We start from the raw sequence: 14,604 nt of genomic DNA, 5'->3' as shown, positions 1-14,604 counted from the left end.
ACCAGAGCAATGAGCGCTGAAGCTCAAAGGATTCAAAACAACGAGTTTATTAATGCGATGTTTGTGATAGTGGTGGGCTTGTGTTGGGAGTGATCATGTTTTTATTGGGTTACCGCCGCTAATGAGTGCGGGCTGGCACGTCAAAGTAATTCACGAGAGCCCCCCAGGGAAATGAAGTCAGTGCTAACAATAGAACCAATTCTGAGCAAGTGTTTACAGGCAGTGTTTATGGCGATGTAGATTGGATAAAAGACCTAAAGATCTGTTCGTAACAGCTTTAATGCTGCCAGTACTGTGCGCCTAGAAGGACTAACCACCAAATCCAGTGTGCGCATGTTAAACAAATAGCTGTTGCCACAGATTGGCTTTACATCCGAGTATGACAGTTCAGACTTTACATAGGGCATGCCGTGACGATGATTTATTGAGTGTTTCAATCCTATTAGACAGACAAACAGTGGACGTTAATGGCAAAGACAAACACGGAAGGACGGCGCTACATCTCGCCGCCATGGATAACAACCAATTGTTGGCAGAGATGCTGTTCCAGCATGGAGCTGATACCCGCTCCACTTCAAATCAGGGAATGATGCCTTTGGATTGCGCAAGCGAAGACGAGATGACTGTGTTAATTGCTAAAATGATGGCAAGAGACGGGGGTTATGATATGATCAAGGAAAGACTCAAAAGCCTGAACAAACCTCGGAAGTTAAAACAAAGAGTGGCTAAAGAACTTGAGAGAGTGCCGCATGAGAAGAGGGTATTACCATTGCTGGCAAGCCTTGTAGGAAAGCGCAAGACGGACCTGCTTGTGGAAGCGAGTGATTCTCGTCGCTCAAGTCTTTCAGATGGAAGTAAACTAAGCATTGCTGACTCGGGAGTTTCGGATCTTGACCGATCTCGCATGGATTCCCTAGAATCAGTCCAGACAGACTATGGTGGTGAAATAAAGATAGAAAAAGAAAGAAGAGTAACAACAGCACTAACAAAACAAGAACTGAATACTATTCATCTCAATACCAGATTGAGATTTCAAACAGACTTTAGAAAACAAAAAACGAAAAAGGATCCTACAAGACGCCAAACGCACCCCCTGAGAGAACACACAGTCCCGAAAAGCCAAGCCAAGAAAAGAGTAACGTTTCCACCGGATGTCCTTTTGGATATCGCTGTCGCTAATGATGATTTTGTGGATGCGTGTCATATAATTAAATCCAGATCAGTGGACATAAACAGAGCTGGTCCTAATGGTCTGACACCTTTGCATCGAGCAGCAATTGAAGGTAGTCACGAGTGTTTGCAATTACTCATAGATCAGGGAGCGGACGTGAATCTGCAAGACGAGCATGGGTGGCTGCCACTACACGATGCCGTCTATCACGGCAATGCGAACTGCGTATTGACTCTGATTGAAGCAGGGACCGATGTATCGGCGAAAACGAACGAATTCGAAGGCTTGCTAGACCTTGCCGACGATAAGGGTCTATTACTACTAATTGGGAGAACTATTATTTTGCAGGAACTAGGAATTGCTTCTGGTATAGAGGATGAGGTTATGCATTTTTTCCCAGAATCTGAGCGCGAGTCTTGCGTTTGATGTTAAAAGGTGTGTACGTGTGTATCTATGTACGTGCCGGCTAACAGGTTTTCATGTGTGACAATTTTTCATTCTGAGAAAAAGCAAACCTGCTGGTATTTGAACAACTATAATTGCCACAAAGATAGTCGACTTTGCGCCAAAACTGCTAGTCTATCTAGAAAGCCAACGATGGGCGGCCTTTATCTCCCAGGGTTGATCACCCGCAAGGGTTCCCACTCCCCCTGTTGGGTGAACTACAGAATACTCGTGCAATTATTTGCATTTTACTTGTTTTAACTGTAAGAGATTGAGGTTTGAAGTCCCATGTGGGCTAACCTCGCCGTGATTCGCTAACGGGTATATTTTTCTCTGCTGCGGTTAGCTACCAAAGGATTGTATCTTGGTAAAAGTAGTGCATAGGCGCCCGCCCGCCCCATCCTATAACAACGAAAAGGTATTTAATACTGACACAGCTGCACAAGAGACTATATCGCACCATCTAGGAAAACTCGAGCCGAAAAAGCCACTTATTCATATCTGATTTTTCTCGATATCTCACATAACTGATTTTACTGTGGCATTACCTTTGTTGAGCCTCTGAGGAGGCTTGTCATGTTTCTTGAATATGCCTCTTTGATCGGGTTATCAAAAGACCATGATGTAAGAGAACGAATCCCCCGTATTGGGGTATGTTCCAATGATGACGTCCGTGAAAGCTATTTATAGAACAAGCAGTTATTTTAAGATACGCCTCTGATTGGCTAGCGCTCACGTATCCTAACAACACGAGTCTTACGCGCGATCACATCTTGAGCGATGTGAACCGGCAAAGGCTGTTATGGAAATCTTTTTGACTGAAAATACCTTCCGTTTTTACGAACGCTGTGAAAATAATCTTCCATGGAGTACACTGGGTCCAATCAACCGTTTCTGGGACATTGAAATGCATAGAGTGCGTGTTTTTAGGATCTGCGATCAACTTACCCAGTAAAAGTTTTCACTGCTGATTCGCAAATTATAACACAACAATCAATCCTAAATCTGTGTTTACAAAACAAAATTCTCTTCCAATTCCCTTTTAATGAAAAAGATACATCCAGAACTTAATACCATTATATTCACACCAATATTGTGGTTATTAAGACAGGTATTTCACAAATAAAAGATTTCAAGTCTTTATATTGAAGTAAATCTTGTTCCAGTGACAAGGGTTTCTTGAGTGACATGATTTCTGAACATTTGCGTGAATAATTGAAATTCATCCATCTAAAAATGTTGTAAATCAAAGAAAAATAAAGGCCTTTTTGTATTAAAATACATAACATAGAGAGTGCCTAGGTATTCTATCTCACCGAATTGCAGAGAAAAAGACCTTTTTAGGAGTCTGCACGATGCATCTTGAATGAACTCCAAATTCGACCGTCTCCCCGACGTCTTCCCGTTCAATTATTTATATAACATTTAGATAAATGAACATTAGATAAACTAACAGATACCAGGACACCACCCTATGAGTAGCATTGTGATCATGAGCCTTGAAGAGAAGCTAAAAGGATAAAAACAGGTAGCGAACGAAGTAAATAAGTGCAGAGGGAAAACATTTGTTGTGAAATTGTACTAGCTCGTGGTGCCCATATCCAAATATGGCGCGACGAACCATATATGGATACTATGATTGACAAGCTCGCGCAATCTAAAAATAGCTTTCATGGACGACATCATGGGCCACGGGGATTCGTTCTCTTATATCATGGTCTCTTGCCGTTATATAAATCATTTGGCTTTGGTTTTTATTAATGACTTCTATGCAAAGGGTGGATAAAAGCTCTACAAACTTCAACTCAATAGTGTGCACATTTATTTACAACACAACCGAATCCACAATAAAGCCATGCAGCTCAATATACTTCCACTTTCTCTTGTGCTGATCGCTTCTCGTTCATTTCTTGTGACCTCTCGCTATTACCGTTTGTCGTCGGGCTAACAGGAATGTTGTCAATCAAAGCATTGTTCTCTTTCGTGCTAGAGGATTCCGAATTGCATCCTAGTGGCCAAATTTCCAGGGCGTGTGTACTGTCGTCATCTTTTTGTCCGTCAGTAAGTTCAAGTCCCACATCCTCGGTGTCTCCTGTTTGTCTCGCCCCAGTCTCTCCCACTCGTTGTCTCGCCCCAGTCTCTTCTTCAAGTCTTTGTATTTCCCCAGTCCCCTCCAATTGATTTTTGGCCCAGTTTTCCCTAGTATCTCCCGCTTGTGTTGGTACCCGAGTACATTCAGGTTGTGTTGTAAGCCCAGTATTTCCTGGTTTGTGTTTAGACGGTTTTTGATGATCTCCCGAAACACGTTTGCGCTTTTTGCTCGAAAGTTTATGAACCAGCTCCTGAAAATAGAACGGCAAAATAACAGAAATAAGGCAACTGACGAAAAATGATGATAGTCAGATAAAAAATGTGTAAAAGGGTGGAATTAGTACTTCAGGCAGATGTATGTTCTGGTTGGTACACGACAAACAAAAAATCAGCTAACGTGATTGCACACCGGGTGTATTTAGCCTCCTCCGCGGGCACCTCGAGTGGTTTTTGTTTGGGACTTTTTCAGTATTTATTTTGAATTGGGGTTCCTGTTGTACAATTCATGAAAGATAGGGGACTGATGGCGAGTTGAACCGAAATCGAAAGCCGGAAGAGGGGAGGGGACAAAAAGAAATCTCCCTTCCTCCCAGGGCCCCGCTCTTTCTTGATCATGCCACAGGAAGCTAAAAATCGAAAAAAAAGCCCTTTCCCCAATTAAAGCCTCAGGACATTTGACCAGATTCCTAGAAAGAATCTGAGTTCTTAGAAATTGAAACAATTGTTAACCATAAACAAGATTTGTTTAAAAAACGATGGAATAAGGTGTTATCTATCGATAAAACTCTCACCTACTAGGATTCAGGCCCCCTGATTACCATATTTAGTCTACTGAACGTACATGTGCCGGTGAGCCGCTCGTGTCCAGTTCGCGCTGTTCGCTTCCTTGTTCTTCTCTCTCTAGTTCCCGTCGTCGTTGTTGCTGCTTCTGGTACAATAAATACAGCTCACGCTGTCGCTCCGCATGCGCGAGCTTTTGCCTCTTGGCCTCCTGCTCCGCCTCGTAATCGTCATCCTTCACCGACATGAATAAGTACTGCAGATCCAAGTGCGACTGTAATAGAAGGCGACATGAATAAGCACTACAGATCCAAGTGAGACTAGAATAGGAGACACGCATAAGTACTGAAGATCCAAGTGCGACTAGAATAGAAGGCGACATGAATAAGTCTACTGCAGATCCAAGTGCGACTAGAATAGAAGGCGACGTGAATAGGTACTGCAGATCCAAGTGCGACTAGAATAGAAGGCGACATGAATAAGTACTGCAGATCAAAGTGCGACTAGAATAGAAGGCGACGTGAATAAGTACTGCAGATCCAAGTGCGACTAAGAATGGAAGGCGACATGAATAAGTACTGCAGATCCAAGTGCGACTAGAATAGAAGGCGACATGAATAAGTACTGCAGATCCAAGTGCGACTATAATAGAAGGCGACATGAATAAGTATTGCAGATCCAAGTGCGACTAAGAATGGAAGGCGACATGAATAAGTACTGCAGATCCAAGTGCGACTAGAATAGAAGGCGACATCAATAAATACTGCAGATCCAAGTGCGACTAGAATAGAAGGCGACATGAATAAGAACTGCAGATCCAAGTGCGACTAGGATAGAAGGCGACATGAATAAGTACTGCAGATCCAAGTGCGACTAGAATAGAAGGCGACATGAATAAATACTGCAGATCCAAGTACGACTAGAATAGAAGGCGGCATGAATAAGTACTGCAGATCCAAGTGCGACTAGGATAGAAGGCGACACGAATAAGTACTGCAGATCCAAGTGCGACTCGCATATAAGGCGACATGAATAAGTGATGCAGATCCAAGTTCGACTAGAATAGAAGGCGACACGAATAAGTACTGCAGATCCAAGTGCGACTAGAATAGAAGGCGACATGAATAAATACTGCAGATCCAAGTGCGACTATAATAGAAGGCGACGTGAATAAGTACTGCAGATCCAAGTGCGACTAGAATAGAAGGCTTTAATGAATAGATAAACATCAACGCAATGGCCGCCATCTTGGCCTTACACAATCCCATAATGCACCGCGCTGGCCACAGGAAAACCGCGACAATACTACAATCCCCCTATGCTTTACATAGATGGGGAGCTTCTAAATACTGACAAACAAAACTAATAATAACAAATGCAAATAGTGAATGCTAACACGAGAGTTCAATGTCCTAGAGCCTTTCCAGTTACTTTAAGTCCTTACTAGTTCCGTCCGAGCTCGTGATCTTGATACTACTCCTTTAAGAAGGTTTCCCGGTCTTTACGTTGTCTAACGTTGTCTGACCTATATGGCACTTTCTTAAAGTGCGCCGTGCTGCGTGTAACACTACTGCCGTCTTCTCTCTGTGCCATGACATGCGAACCCCTTCTGAACTGAACATGTAGCGGCTGTCTCTCATAGGCCGGCGTTCCCTTGTTCTTTACATCTTGGCGGGCCAGGACCGAGTCTCCTACTTGTATATCTGATGTCTTCACCTGTCGCTTCTTGTCTGCGTGCTTCCTCATCTTCATCTTCTCTGAAAGGTCTCTCTGGTAGAGCTCTTCGAAGGCTAGCTATCGTGGTACTCTCATTCTTTCTACGTGGAGAGGCGCTGTTTCTTTGTCCTGATAACAGCGGTACTAGCTGCTTGTGGTCCGTGTCGACACCAAATACGTCTTTTAGACCATACAAATATATCTGTTTGGTTAGGATCCCCCACTCGACTGCCTTTGCTTCCTTTTCTAGTTGAGAGTATTGTTGTGGAATGGATATTCTACGTTGCTACCCCCTTTGCCTCTGGGTCTACGTGTAGTCTGACTTTTACTCCTTTGAGCTTCCCGATGCCCTGGAAAACGTCGCTGTATTCTTTGACCAGGTCAGCGATGATATCTCTCTCTACGTTGGTCGCGGCTAGGTGGTATTCTTTAAAGCTCATCTTCTCGGCAGCTTGTTAGTAACGCCACGTCTCCTTGTCCTCTGACGACGTACACTGTTTCTTGCACTTCTCTGTCTCCTTTCGACAGCTTGGCATTGAACTTTACCAGTAATGGTAGAGCTGGACCTTTTCCTTACATTCTCTCACGGTCACTCTGGTTTGCTCTAGTGGACTGTTTTTCATGATCTTGTAATGCTTCTCTGTGATGACCGTTATATCTGCTTGTGTTTCTATGTGCAGGCTCAGGCTGCTTCCGTTTATCAGGAGATCGACAGTGGGGCTGGTCGAGTTGTTGGAATTTATCTGATACGCATTGACGTCTTCGGAGCTTTCCTCTTCTTTGGCCACATAACACAGTTCGCTCACATAATCTGACTCCAATTGGTTGACCCGTCTGTCATTTCTGCGGTTCGCGGTGGCATTGCAGACTCTTGCAAAGTGATTCATACCTCCGCACTTCCGGCACTGTTTTACGTTTGCTTGGCATGATATACCCCGAGGGTCTGCCTCGTTCCCACACCTCGGACACCTCGGTTTTCCTTGAAACCGGCTTCGTTCTTCAGCTTGACCCTGACCTTTGTTTCTTCCACTGTAACGCCCTGGCCTGCTTATTCTTTTCACCTCTGACTCTTCCCTTCCTTGTTCCTTGTGGCCGTTGGCTCCTGCATCTATCATTGCACTGCCTTCCTTCGCTACTTCGTATGCTTTTGCGATCTCTCGCACTGACTTTAGGTCGCCATCTTTGCCGATGATTTCGTTTCGTAACTCGCCGTTTTGTGTTTTCACAATTGTGATCATTATAATGGCTTGATCCAGCGTGACAGGGAAGTCACAGTGCTGTCCTTGCTGACGGTATTTGGCTTCGAAATCCGAGAAGTACATCTCCGATGGCCATTCCATACTGAACAACTTGTACCGCCCGGGCGTGTTGTTTCTGCTAGCTTTGAAGCGCTGGTCGAGTTTTAATATGTGCGAATCGTAGTCCGTGGGCAGTTCCGGTAGGGTTTCTATAATCTTTTGCAGCTCTTCGCTTGACAAAAGTAGCAGAAAGTCTAGTTTGTCTTCGTCCTTCACTTCCATCCATCTGACGGCTCTTTCGAATCGTGCCTTCCAAGCTGCCATGTCTTTTCGCGTTGTCCCGGTTCTCCAGCGAAATTCAACACTCCAACGCTGGCTCTGACACTTGAAAGCACTTCCGACTTCTTATTCCCTCTCTGGGGGTTTTCGTTTTCGTATGGCATTGTTTCCTTTTATCCTCGTCGCCAATTTAACGAATAGATAAACATCAACGCACAGGAAAACCGCGACGATACTAAAGAAGGCGACATGAATAAGTACTGCAGATCCAAGTTTGATTAGAATGGAATTCGACGCGAAAAAGTACTGCAGATCCAAGTGCGACTAGAACAGAAGTTGATTGTAAAAGGGCAAAGCGTAACACAGCGCGGTGTTGGTACAAAGGTCTCTAATATCCAGCTAATACTGGCTGAAAAAAAGTTGTCTGGACAAAATTGTCCAAGCTGCTTATTCAGAGATGGGGTAGAGTGCTCACCTTGGAGAAAATCCCATAGATCCGCGTCAGCTCCTTCATAGTCAGATTGTCATCAAGTATCTCATCTGATCGAATCAGCTCAGACTGGAAATCGCAACAAGAATATTTTAAATCACTGCTGTCAAGAGACTATCGACGATAGAATATCACCCTGGAATGAGCCGTGCTCGAGCTCAATGCACCAAACAAGCTGTACCTAGGGAACTCCTGCACAGTGAGCCATGCACTAACACACTGCACCACACAAGCTGTACCTAGGGACCACATGCACAGTGAGCCATGTACTAACACACTGCACCACACAAGCTGTACCTAGGGAACTCCTGCACAGTGAGCCATGCACTAACACACTGCAACACACAAGTTGTACCTAGGGACCACCTGCACAGTGAGCCATGCACTAACACACTGCACCACACAAGCTGTACCGAGGGACCACCTGCACAGTGAGCCATGCACTAACACACTGCACCACACAAGCCGTACCTATGGACCACCTGCACAGTAAGCCATGCACTAACACACTTCACCACACAAGCTCTACCTAGGGACCACCAGTACAGTGAGCCATGTCAGGGGCCTGCATGGCTATGCTAATTCAAAGACTGTACAAACTCTTTACCTTATGTGTTGGTGGGATTCCAAACTTGATGGTGAGGAATTTCTTGATGACACTGACAGTCACAGATGAAGTACATCGTAGGTAACGAGTCGGAAAGATCTGTCAACAGAAATGACAAACACACATTTAAGCGCCACAGTTAATGTACGAGTTCAGCCAGATATCACTAACCTGTTGCTCACTGGTATTCTTTCTTCGCCTAAAAGAAAGTCACACAAAACGTTATCATTTTCTCGCGTGTGTCACGTAAATACCCCCTCGTGTCGCGTGACTTCTCTCGTGTGAGATATGATGTTGTGTGTCACATGATTGTGTGTGTTTTTGGCCCCTAAAATCTACTGTGACGTTTCGCTTGTGTTTCGTGACGTCGTGTCTGTTATGTGATGTCTCGGATGTGAAACATGATTTGTGCGTGTATGTAACGTGACGTCACGCGTGTAACATCGAGCAGTTTGTACAATACTAAATATGGTAGCGTTTTGATTGATGTGTCTCACTTGTAGAATTCCAGGGTCAGGCAGATGGGGTCCTCGATATCCGGTTCAACGGTTGTTTGCTCTTTCTCCTTATCAGTGTTTTTCGTATCACACACTTCCTGGGCCGGTTCTATGCAAAGATGCAAAGCGTAACGTTAATATATATCACTATACTTATATCTCTATGACATTTACACTTACTCTCTGGATTTCGTGATTTCTTTAACTGTTCTTCGCATTCCTTCCGTCTTTTTTTCTCCTCTATAAATTAAATAGAAGTTTTAATACATTCAAGGCTATCTCTAAGATAATCAGATCCAAATGGGAGGTGTTGAGCATCTTTACAGTTTATTGCAAGTTTTATTGTGTGACCTGAAAATGGCAACGCGCGTTGTAGCGGTACTAAAACCCTGGCCAAAAGAAACGCAAGTCGGCTCTAAGTAGTTGTCGCTAGTTCTAACCTGAGATAACTTGTGTTTTTACGAATAGGGAGCGCAAGTTTAATGCAAGTTGGCGGTTTTGAGCTCCAGTACGCGCTAGTGCGCGCTGCTCACGAACACTAGAGCGAGCAAGAAAATAGGGAAAAACACATCCTCGCGCGCCAGAGTCCACCCCACCCATACCCCAAGTATTGGTTCAAATTCGACACAAATCTCAAGACAAAAGTGAACGCAAGCTGGGTTCAAAGGAAACGTATGTTATCAAAACAAGGGACTATTCTGTTACGCATGTGCATTTCATTGCACGTGCTATGACGATGTGGAATGTTATGACAAAAACTCGCACTGTTTTTGGGACTGTAGAGATATAATCTTTGACCAGCAAATTCGCACAGAAGGCAAACAGAATGTTTGTATTTAGTTCCGCTAAAGTTCATTTTAATTTTGAAAATAATATATCCGTTATTTGAGGGCGACTGTACTGGAGCTCTGCACTATAACAGTCTTTCGTCTATAGTTCATTTTAATGGATATTATAATAAAAATCCGTACTTTTTTGTTCAGATAAACTTTTTTACAACTACGGCGTAATTTGCTTGAATCACCGTTTGAGCTTAAATTGACAGTGCATTTTTCGGGATCTGGGAAATAAAACCACTGTACCCAATATTGTGATTACTTTTATCGTCCCTTATTTATCAGGATTTTATGGGTGCCATTTTTAGGGAAATCGGAGAAAGATCTTGAATTATTTTTTTAGTGTGTGGTATCAATTTTCGTGGGTATGATTGTTCGCGGTTATCATATCAAGCACAAGTTGTTCTGAATCACTTACAATTATCATACCCTTTCTAAACAACCTTTTAGTTCCCACAAATATTTTTGGAGATATTGTCGCCTAAATAAACACTAAGATATCACTTCTCATAAATATTGAATATTTCATTATTATGGAAAATCGAGAAATAAAAACACACAAATGATGCCACTATGTTGTGCACAACTATTAATAATTCCATTATTTGTTAACGTCTATACTGGCAAAATTAGAGATCACCTTTAACTTTACTTGTTTTGTGCCAGTTTTGAGCATAAAATATACGAGGTGAAATTCATTATTGTAATTCATGCTTTTGTTCCATATTTAATTTGCAATTCATCTGGCTCAATTAGTTTCTCAAGGACAGAGGGCCGGAAATAGTGCCTCCCAAGAACAACCAGACATTTTTGCAGATCTAAATCTCGCGCTATGGGTGAGTGCCTTCCCGTAAGGAGAACCTGAAATCGTCGGATGTCGGTTAGCATCTGCGCGCATGGTCATACATAATAGTCCCTTGTTGTCACAAGTAGAAAAACTCGTTTGGCCAGGAGTCAGAATACTCTAGTGGCTTTTCTCACCGAAATACATTCCCGGTACAACTTTGTACACGATGTCTTGGAGCACGTTATCTGCCCTGCATTGAACACAGACACAAGTTAGACCGGTAGTGTTCATAATGAGAATGCACTATCCTATCCTACAATGCTAAAGCCTGAAAACACACCGATGACCTTGAGGCATCAAACACAAAAAAGCAATAGCTAATTACCCTCTTGTTAATCGTGTATACCCGATACACATGATACGACTTCGTCTATCGTATGTTACCCTCCCTGCTAGTAGATGTGATTTGAGGGAAGCATCTTCCAAGTCCTATCTTATCCCTCCCCTGATAGCGACTGATGTTGAGTAAAGGTCTTTTCCCATTGTACCACCCCTCCCCTGCTAGTACCTGATGTTGGGTAAAGGTCTTTTTCCATTGTACCACCCCTCCCCTGCTAGTACCTGATGTTGGGTAAAGGTCTTTTCCCATTGTACCACCCCTCCCCTGCTAGTACCTGATGTTGGGTAAAGGTATTTTCCCATTGTACCACCCCTCCCCTGTTAGTACCTGATGTTGAGTAAAGGTCTTTTCCCATTGTACCACACCTCCCCTGCTAGTACCTGATGTTGGGTAAAGATCTTTTTCCATTGTACCACCCCTCCCCTGCTAGTACCTGATGTTGGGTAAAGGTCTTTTCCCATTGTACCACCCCTCCCCGGCTAGTACCTGATGTTGGGTAAAGGTCTTTTCCCATTGTACCACACCTCCCCTGCTAGTACCTGATGTTGAGTAAAGGTCTCGTCTTGTGTATTTCTGCGTCACACACTGGACAGCGGTAACTCGTCTCCAAGTAACGAACAATGCAGCAGCGACAAACTAAACAAAACGAAAAATTAGAACTTTGTCAAATTAGAAATTATTCGTCAAAAATGACAACCAGATTCCTGCTGTACTTCGAATAAACTTCACCCTAACTTGTTAATAAAAATACTTACATGAGTGAAGGCACTCTATTATGGTTGTCGCATCCACCAGGTACCCCCCGCAAAGCACACAGATGATGTGCGGATTGAGCTCTTTTAAAGACAATGTGCGCAGCATCGTGGAGATGTCTTCGTTACCCTGGCAACTAACAGCATAGCAACTGTGGTTAGGACAAATGGGTGGAGAAAAAGGTTTTCTGCCTTTGAACACTCAAAGTCGATGGTTTCCATATGGACGAACGCGATATAGGCGATTTGGGACCCCAAGCATTACAAGAGCGTTTATTCGATACTAGCAGTTTTATTAAAATCAGGCCCAATCCTCAATAAAAATACGTCGATAGTGATTGCTTCGGTGGGTCATCCGCTTTGAAGGTTCATCAAATACTTTTTCCATATGATATCTATTTAAGAATGTTGAAAATTTCGTCCTTTAGGGATCGCGAGATTCTGACATAGTCTGGTACAGATCCGCTTTGAGAATAGGAGTCTTGTTCGCACCATGATTCACAAAGAATGTCAGTGAATGATAGTAGCGTTGAAACACTTTATAATACAGTACAAAAATGGAAATAATTTTATTACTTGTTCTAGCGATGCGAAATAATAATAACGAGCGCGCACAATATTCAATCTCACGGGCCAATGACAATGGTAAAATTCGATTCGGAAAATAATAAAGCAGTGTTTCTGTGGTATTTCTTAGCAAAAGAAGTCGTATTAACTGTTTTCATAAGAGGATTTTCATCAAATGGAGAGCGCCCTGGTTTATTGGGTGATTATAGCTACTGTTTCGTGGGCGCAGTATTTTTCCACGATAACGCGTTGATACATGATTCTAATGTCTTATCTTATTGTTATGCGAGTATATTTTTGTCTGTGATTAGTGACCTTTTTTTCCTAGAACGGACGAAGTAGAGTAAGATGGCTTCTACCAAAACACCCAGAGAGTGCTTTTCATACAGATATAGTCACGAAAGCAAAAAGAAGGGACAAGAAATACGCTAGAAAATTAAGACAAGAAAAATACAAGAAAAATTCAAAATAATTTTTTAGAGACACGCGGGGAATTGAATGAATCCGAGCAGCAAGTTAAAATGGTTTGTTACGCGGATTTAATTTCCTACAAAAACAGGAAATCGTTGGAGGAAAGTATTCGTAATTTTCTAGCGTTTGCTGGGCTTGTTAAAACCAGACATTGTTTTTATTAGTATAAAAGCCCGTGAGACCTGCGTGTTATATTTTGAAGAGAGGTGAATATGTTTGGCAGTACATGACCGGTGGTTTTAGTTAACGCAGAGATACCAACAAAAACGCACCTAGAAACCCTAGAAACTTATGAATAAGTCACGTATAATAATACTACTGCATGTTTACTACTGAAATATTTACCATGGATAATAACAGTACATCTATGACGCTGTACTAGTCAGATCTGCTTCGAGTATGCAAAGTTTTAATGGTCCGCTGAGTATTATTCAATTAATACTTTTTGGCCTTCTACGTTGACCTACGGTGTGTAATATCACTTTTTTATTTCTTCACCTAGAAGTCTACGAACTCCCATCTATATTCATTTGTTAGTTAAGATTACAAAGAATGCTATTTCTCAACAAAAACTGCAAATTAGTAGAACAGAATTATCAAACAACTATAACATAGAACGGAACTGTGTAGGGACGGTCTTAGCTGGAACTTGTAGTCTCGACACGAACAAACTCGCAAACCAACGGCTGCCCGAGTTCACGGCAAAACGTCGTAATTTTTGAGCAGACAACAAATTGAGTTATCTCTTTAACGTGATGTGAGATTTGGGGGAGTAATTCGGCGTAGAAGTGTTGGTTTTACCTGTTTTCTGGGTTGATGTAGTGAATGTCAGTGTCTTGCGAGATTCAAGCCATTATTCACTGTTATCGATTAACCACATGAACCACGTGACTACTCGACCCAGACTCTCCCAGCATTTGCGTAGTCTTTTATTGCGATCTAAGGCAAACATCGTCACTTCTGTATTAATCCTGGTCAAGAGAATATCATACTTTCTTGTTCTGGTGCATTATTGGATATTCTTATATAACGTGACCACTCGACCAAGACCTTCAACTCATTTGCATAGTGTGAAAACACACATAGATACCACTCAAAACGTCTGCTTTTGATCTTTTCGTGTCGTCTGTTTTTGCTGAAAAAGGCCCATTATTTCGTATTTAAAAGTTTGTATAACGGCAGCAGATTAAAAAAAAGCTTACATAGTGGTTACATAGCACGCCAAGAACACAAGTCCGGCTATAAAACGGTTTGTAAATCGAAAAATGTGATCTAAAACTCCGAAACACGTATCTAATTTTCAGCCCTTTATAATATTTCTTTGCCTTTGTTTTATTTTCCATATGCTTCTTGATGTGAAAACCAGACCAGCAAGCGTGCGAGAGCCCCCCTCCCCCCCCCCCCCCCCCCCCACACACACACACACACCAAACACTCAAATGTCTTTGTCGAATCAGTAGCGCGAGCTACCCGTGGAC

The 14,604-nt window shown here is 42.7% G+C and overlaps 2 protein-coding genes across 4 annotated transcripts; one reads left to right on the top strand and one right to left on the bottom strand.

The window, feature by feature from the left end:
• Window positions 1-186: 186 nt before the first annotated feature.
• On the top strand, window positions 187-3,491 carry LOC116619914 (ankyrin repeat and SAM domain-containing protein 6-like). The gene is made up of 2 exons (XM_048723628.1): window positions 187-1,606; window positions 1,962-3,491. The coding sequence occupies exon 1, from the start codon at window positions 380-382 to the stop codon at window positions 1,595-1,597; it is 1,218 nt and encodes a 405-aa protein (XP_048579585.1). The 5' UTR covers window positions 187-379; the 3' UTR covers window positions 1,598-1,606; window positions 1,962-3,491.
• Window positions 3,421-14,078, bottom strand: LOC5515552 (polycomb complex protein BMI-1-A). Of its 3 annotated transcripts, none has more exons than XM_048723625.1 (11): window positions 13,928-14,078; window positions 12,092-12,225; window positions 11,876-11,972; window positions 11,131-11,186; window positions 9,494-9,553; window positions 9,314-9,422; window positions 8,988-9,015; window positions 8,817-8,915; window positions 8,195-8,278; window positions 4,548-4,760; window positions 3,421-3,957 (listed from the first exon to the last, which is right to left on the bottom strand). In XM_048723625.1, exons 2-11 carry the CDS (start codon window positions 12,195-12,197, stop codon window positions 3,478-3,480), a joined length of 1,332 nt encoding a protein of 443 aa, XP_048579582.1. In that variant the 5' UTR covers window positions 12,198-12,225; window positions 13,928-14,078; the 3' UTR covers window positions 3,421-3,477. The 3 variants fall into 3 exon arrangements, with proteins under 3 accessions (XP_048579582.1, XP_048579583.1, XP_048579584.1); XM_048723627.1 differs by having other exon boundaries at window positions 3,768-3,957; window positions 4,498-4,760; XM_048723626.1 differs by lacking the exons at window positions 11,876-11,972; window positions 12,092-12,225; window positions 13,928-14,078 and adding an exon at window positions 11,664-11,812.
• Between the last annotated feature and the right edge of the window lie 526 nt (window positions 14,079-14,604).

This window comes from Nematostella vectensis, chromosome 2 (genome assembly GCF_932526225.1).
Source record: "Nematostella vectensis chromosome 2, jaNemVect1.1, whole genome shotgun sequence".
Lineage (NCBI taxonomy): Eukaryota > Metazoa > Cnidaria > Anthozoa > Actiniaria > Edwardsiidae > Nematostella > Nematostella vectensis.
Note: the sequence above shows the minus strand (reverse complement) of the source record. Positions and strands in the feature narration are given on the sequence as shown.

Excerpts from the sequence above, each read along its gene's own strand:
- LOC116619914 (XM_048723628.1), top strand. The coding sequence starts at position 380 with ATGACAGTTCAGACTTTACATAGGGCATGCCGTGACGATGATTTATTG.
- LOC5515552 (XM_048723625.1), bottom strand. The coding sequence starts at position 12,197 with ATGCTGCGCACATTGTCTTTAAAAGAGCTCAATCCGCACATCATCTGT. Across the intron at positions 9,423-9,493 it reads GAAATCACGAAATCCAGAGA|AACCGGCCCAGGAAGTGTGT; the intron begins GTAAGTGTAAAT and ends ATCTTTGCATAG. Across the intron at positions 9,016-9,313 it reads CTGACCCTGGAATTCTACAA|GCGAAGAAAGAATACCAGTG; the intron begins GTGAGACACATC and ends ACTTTCTTTTAG.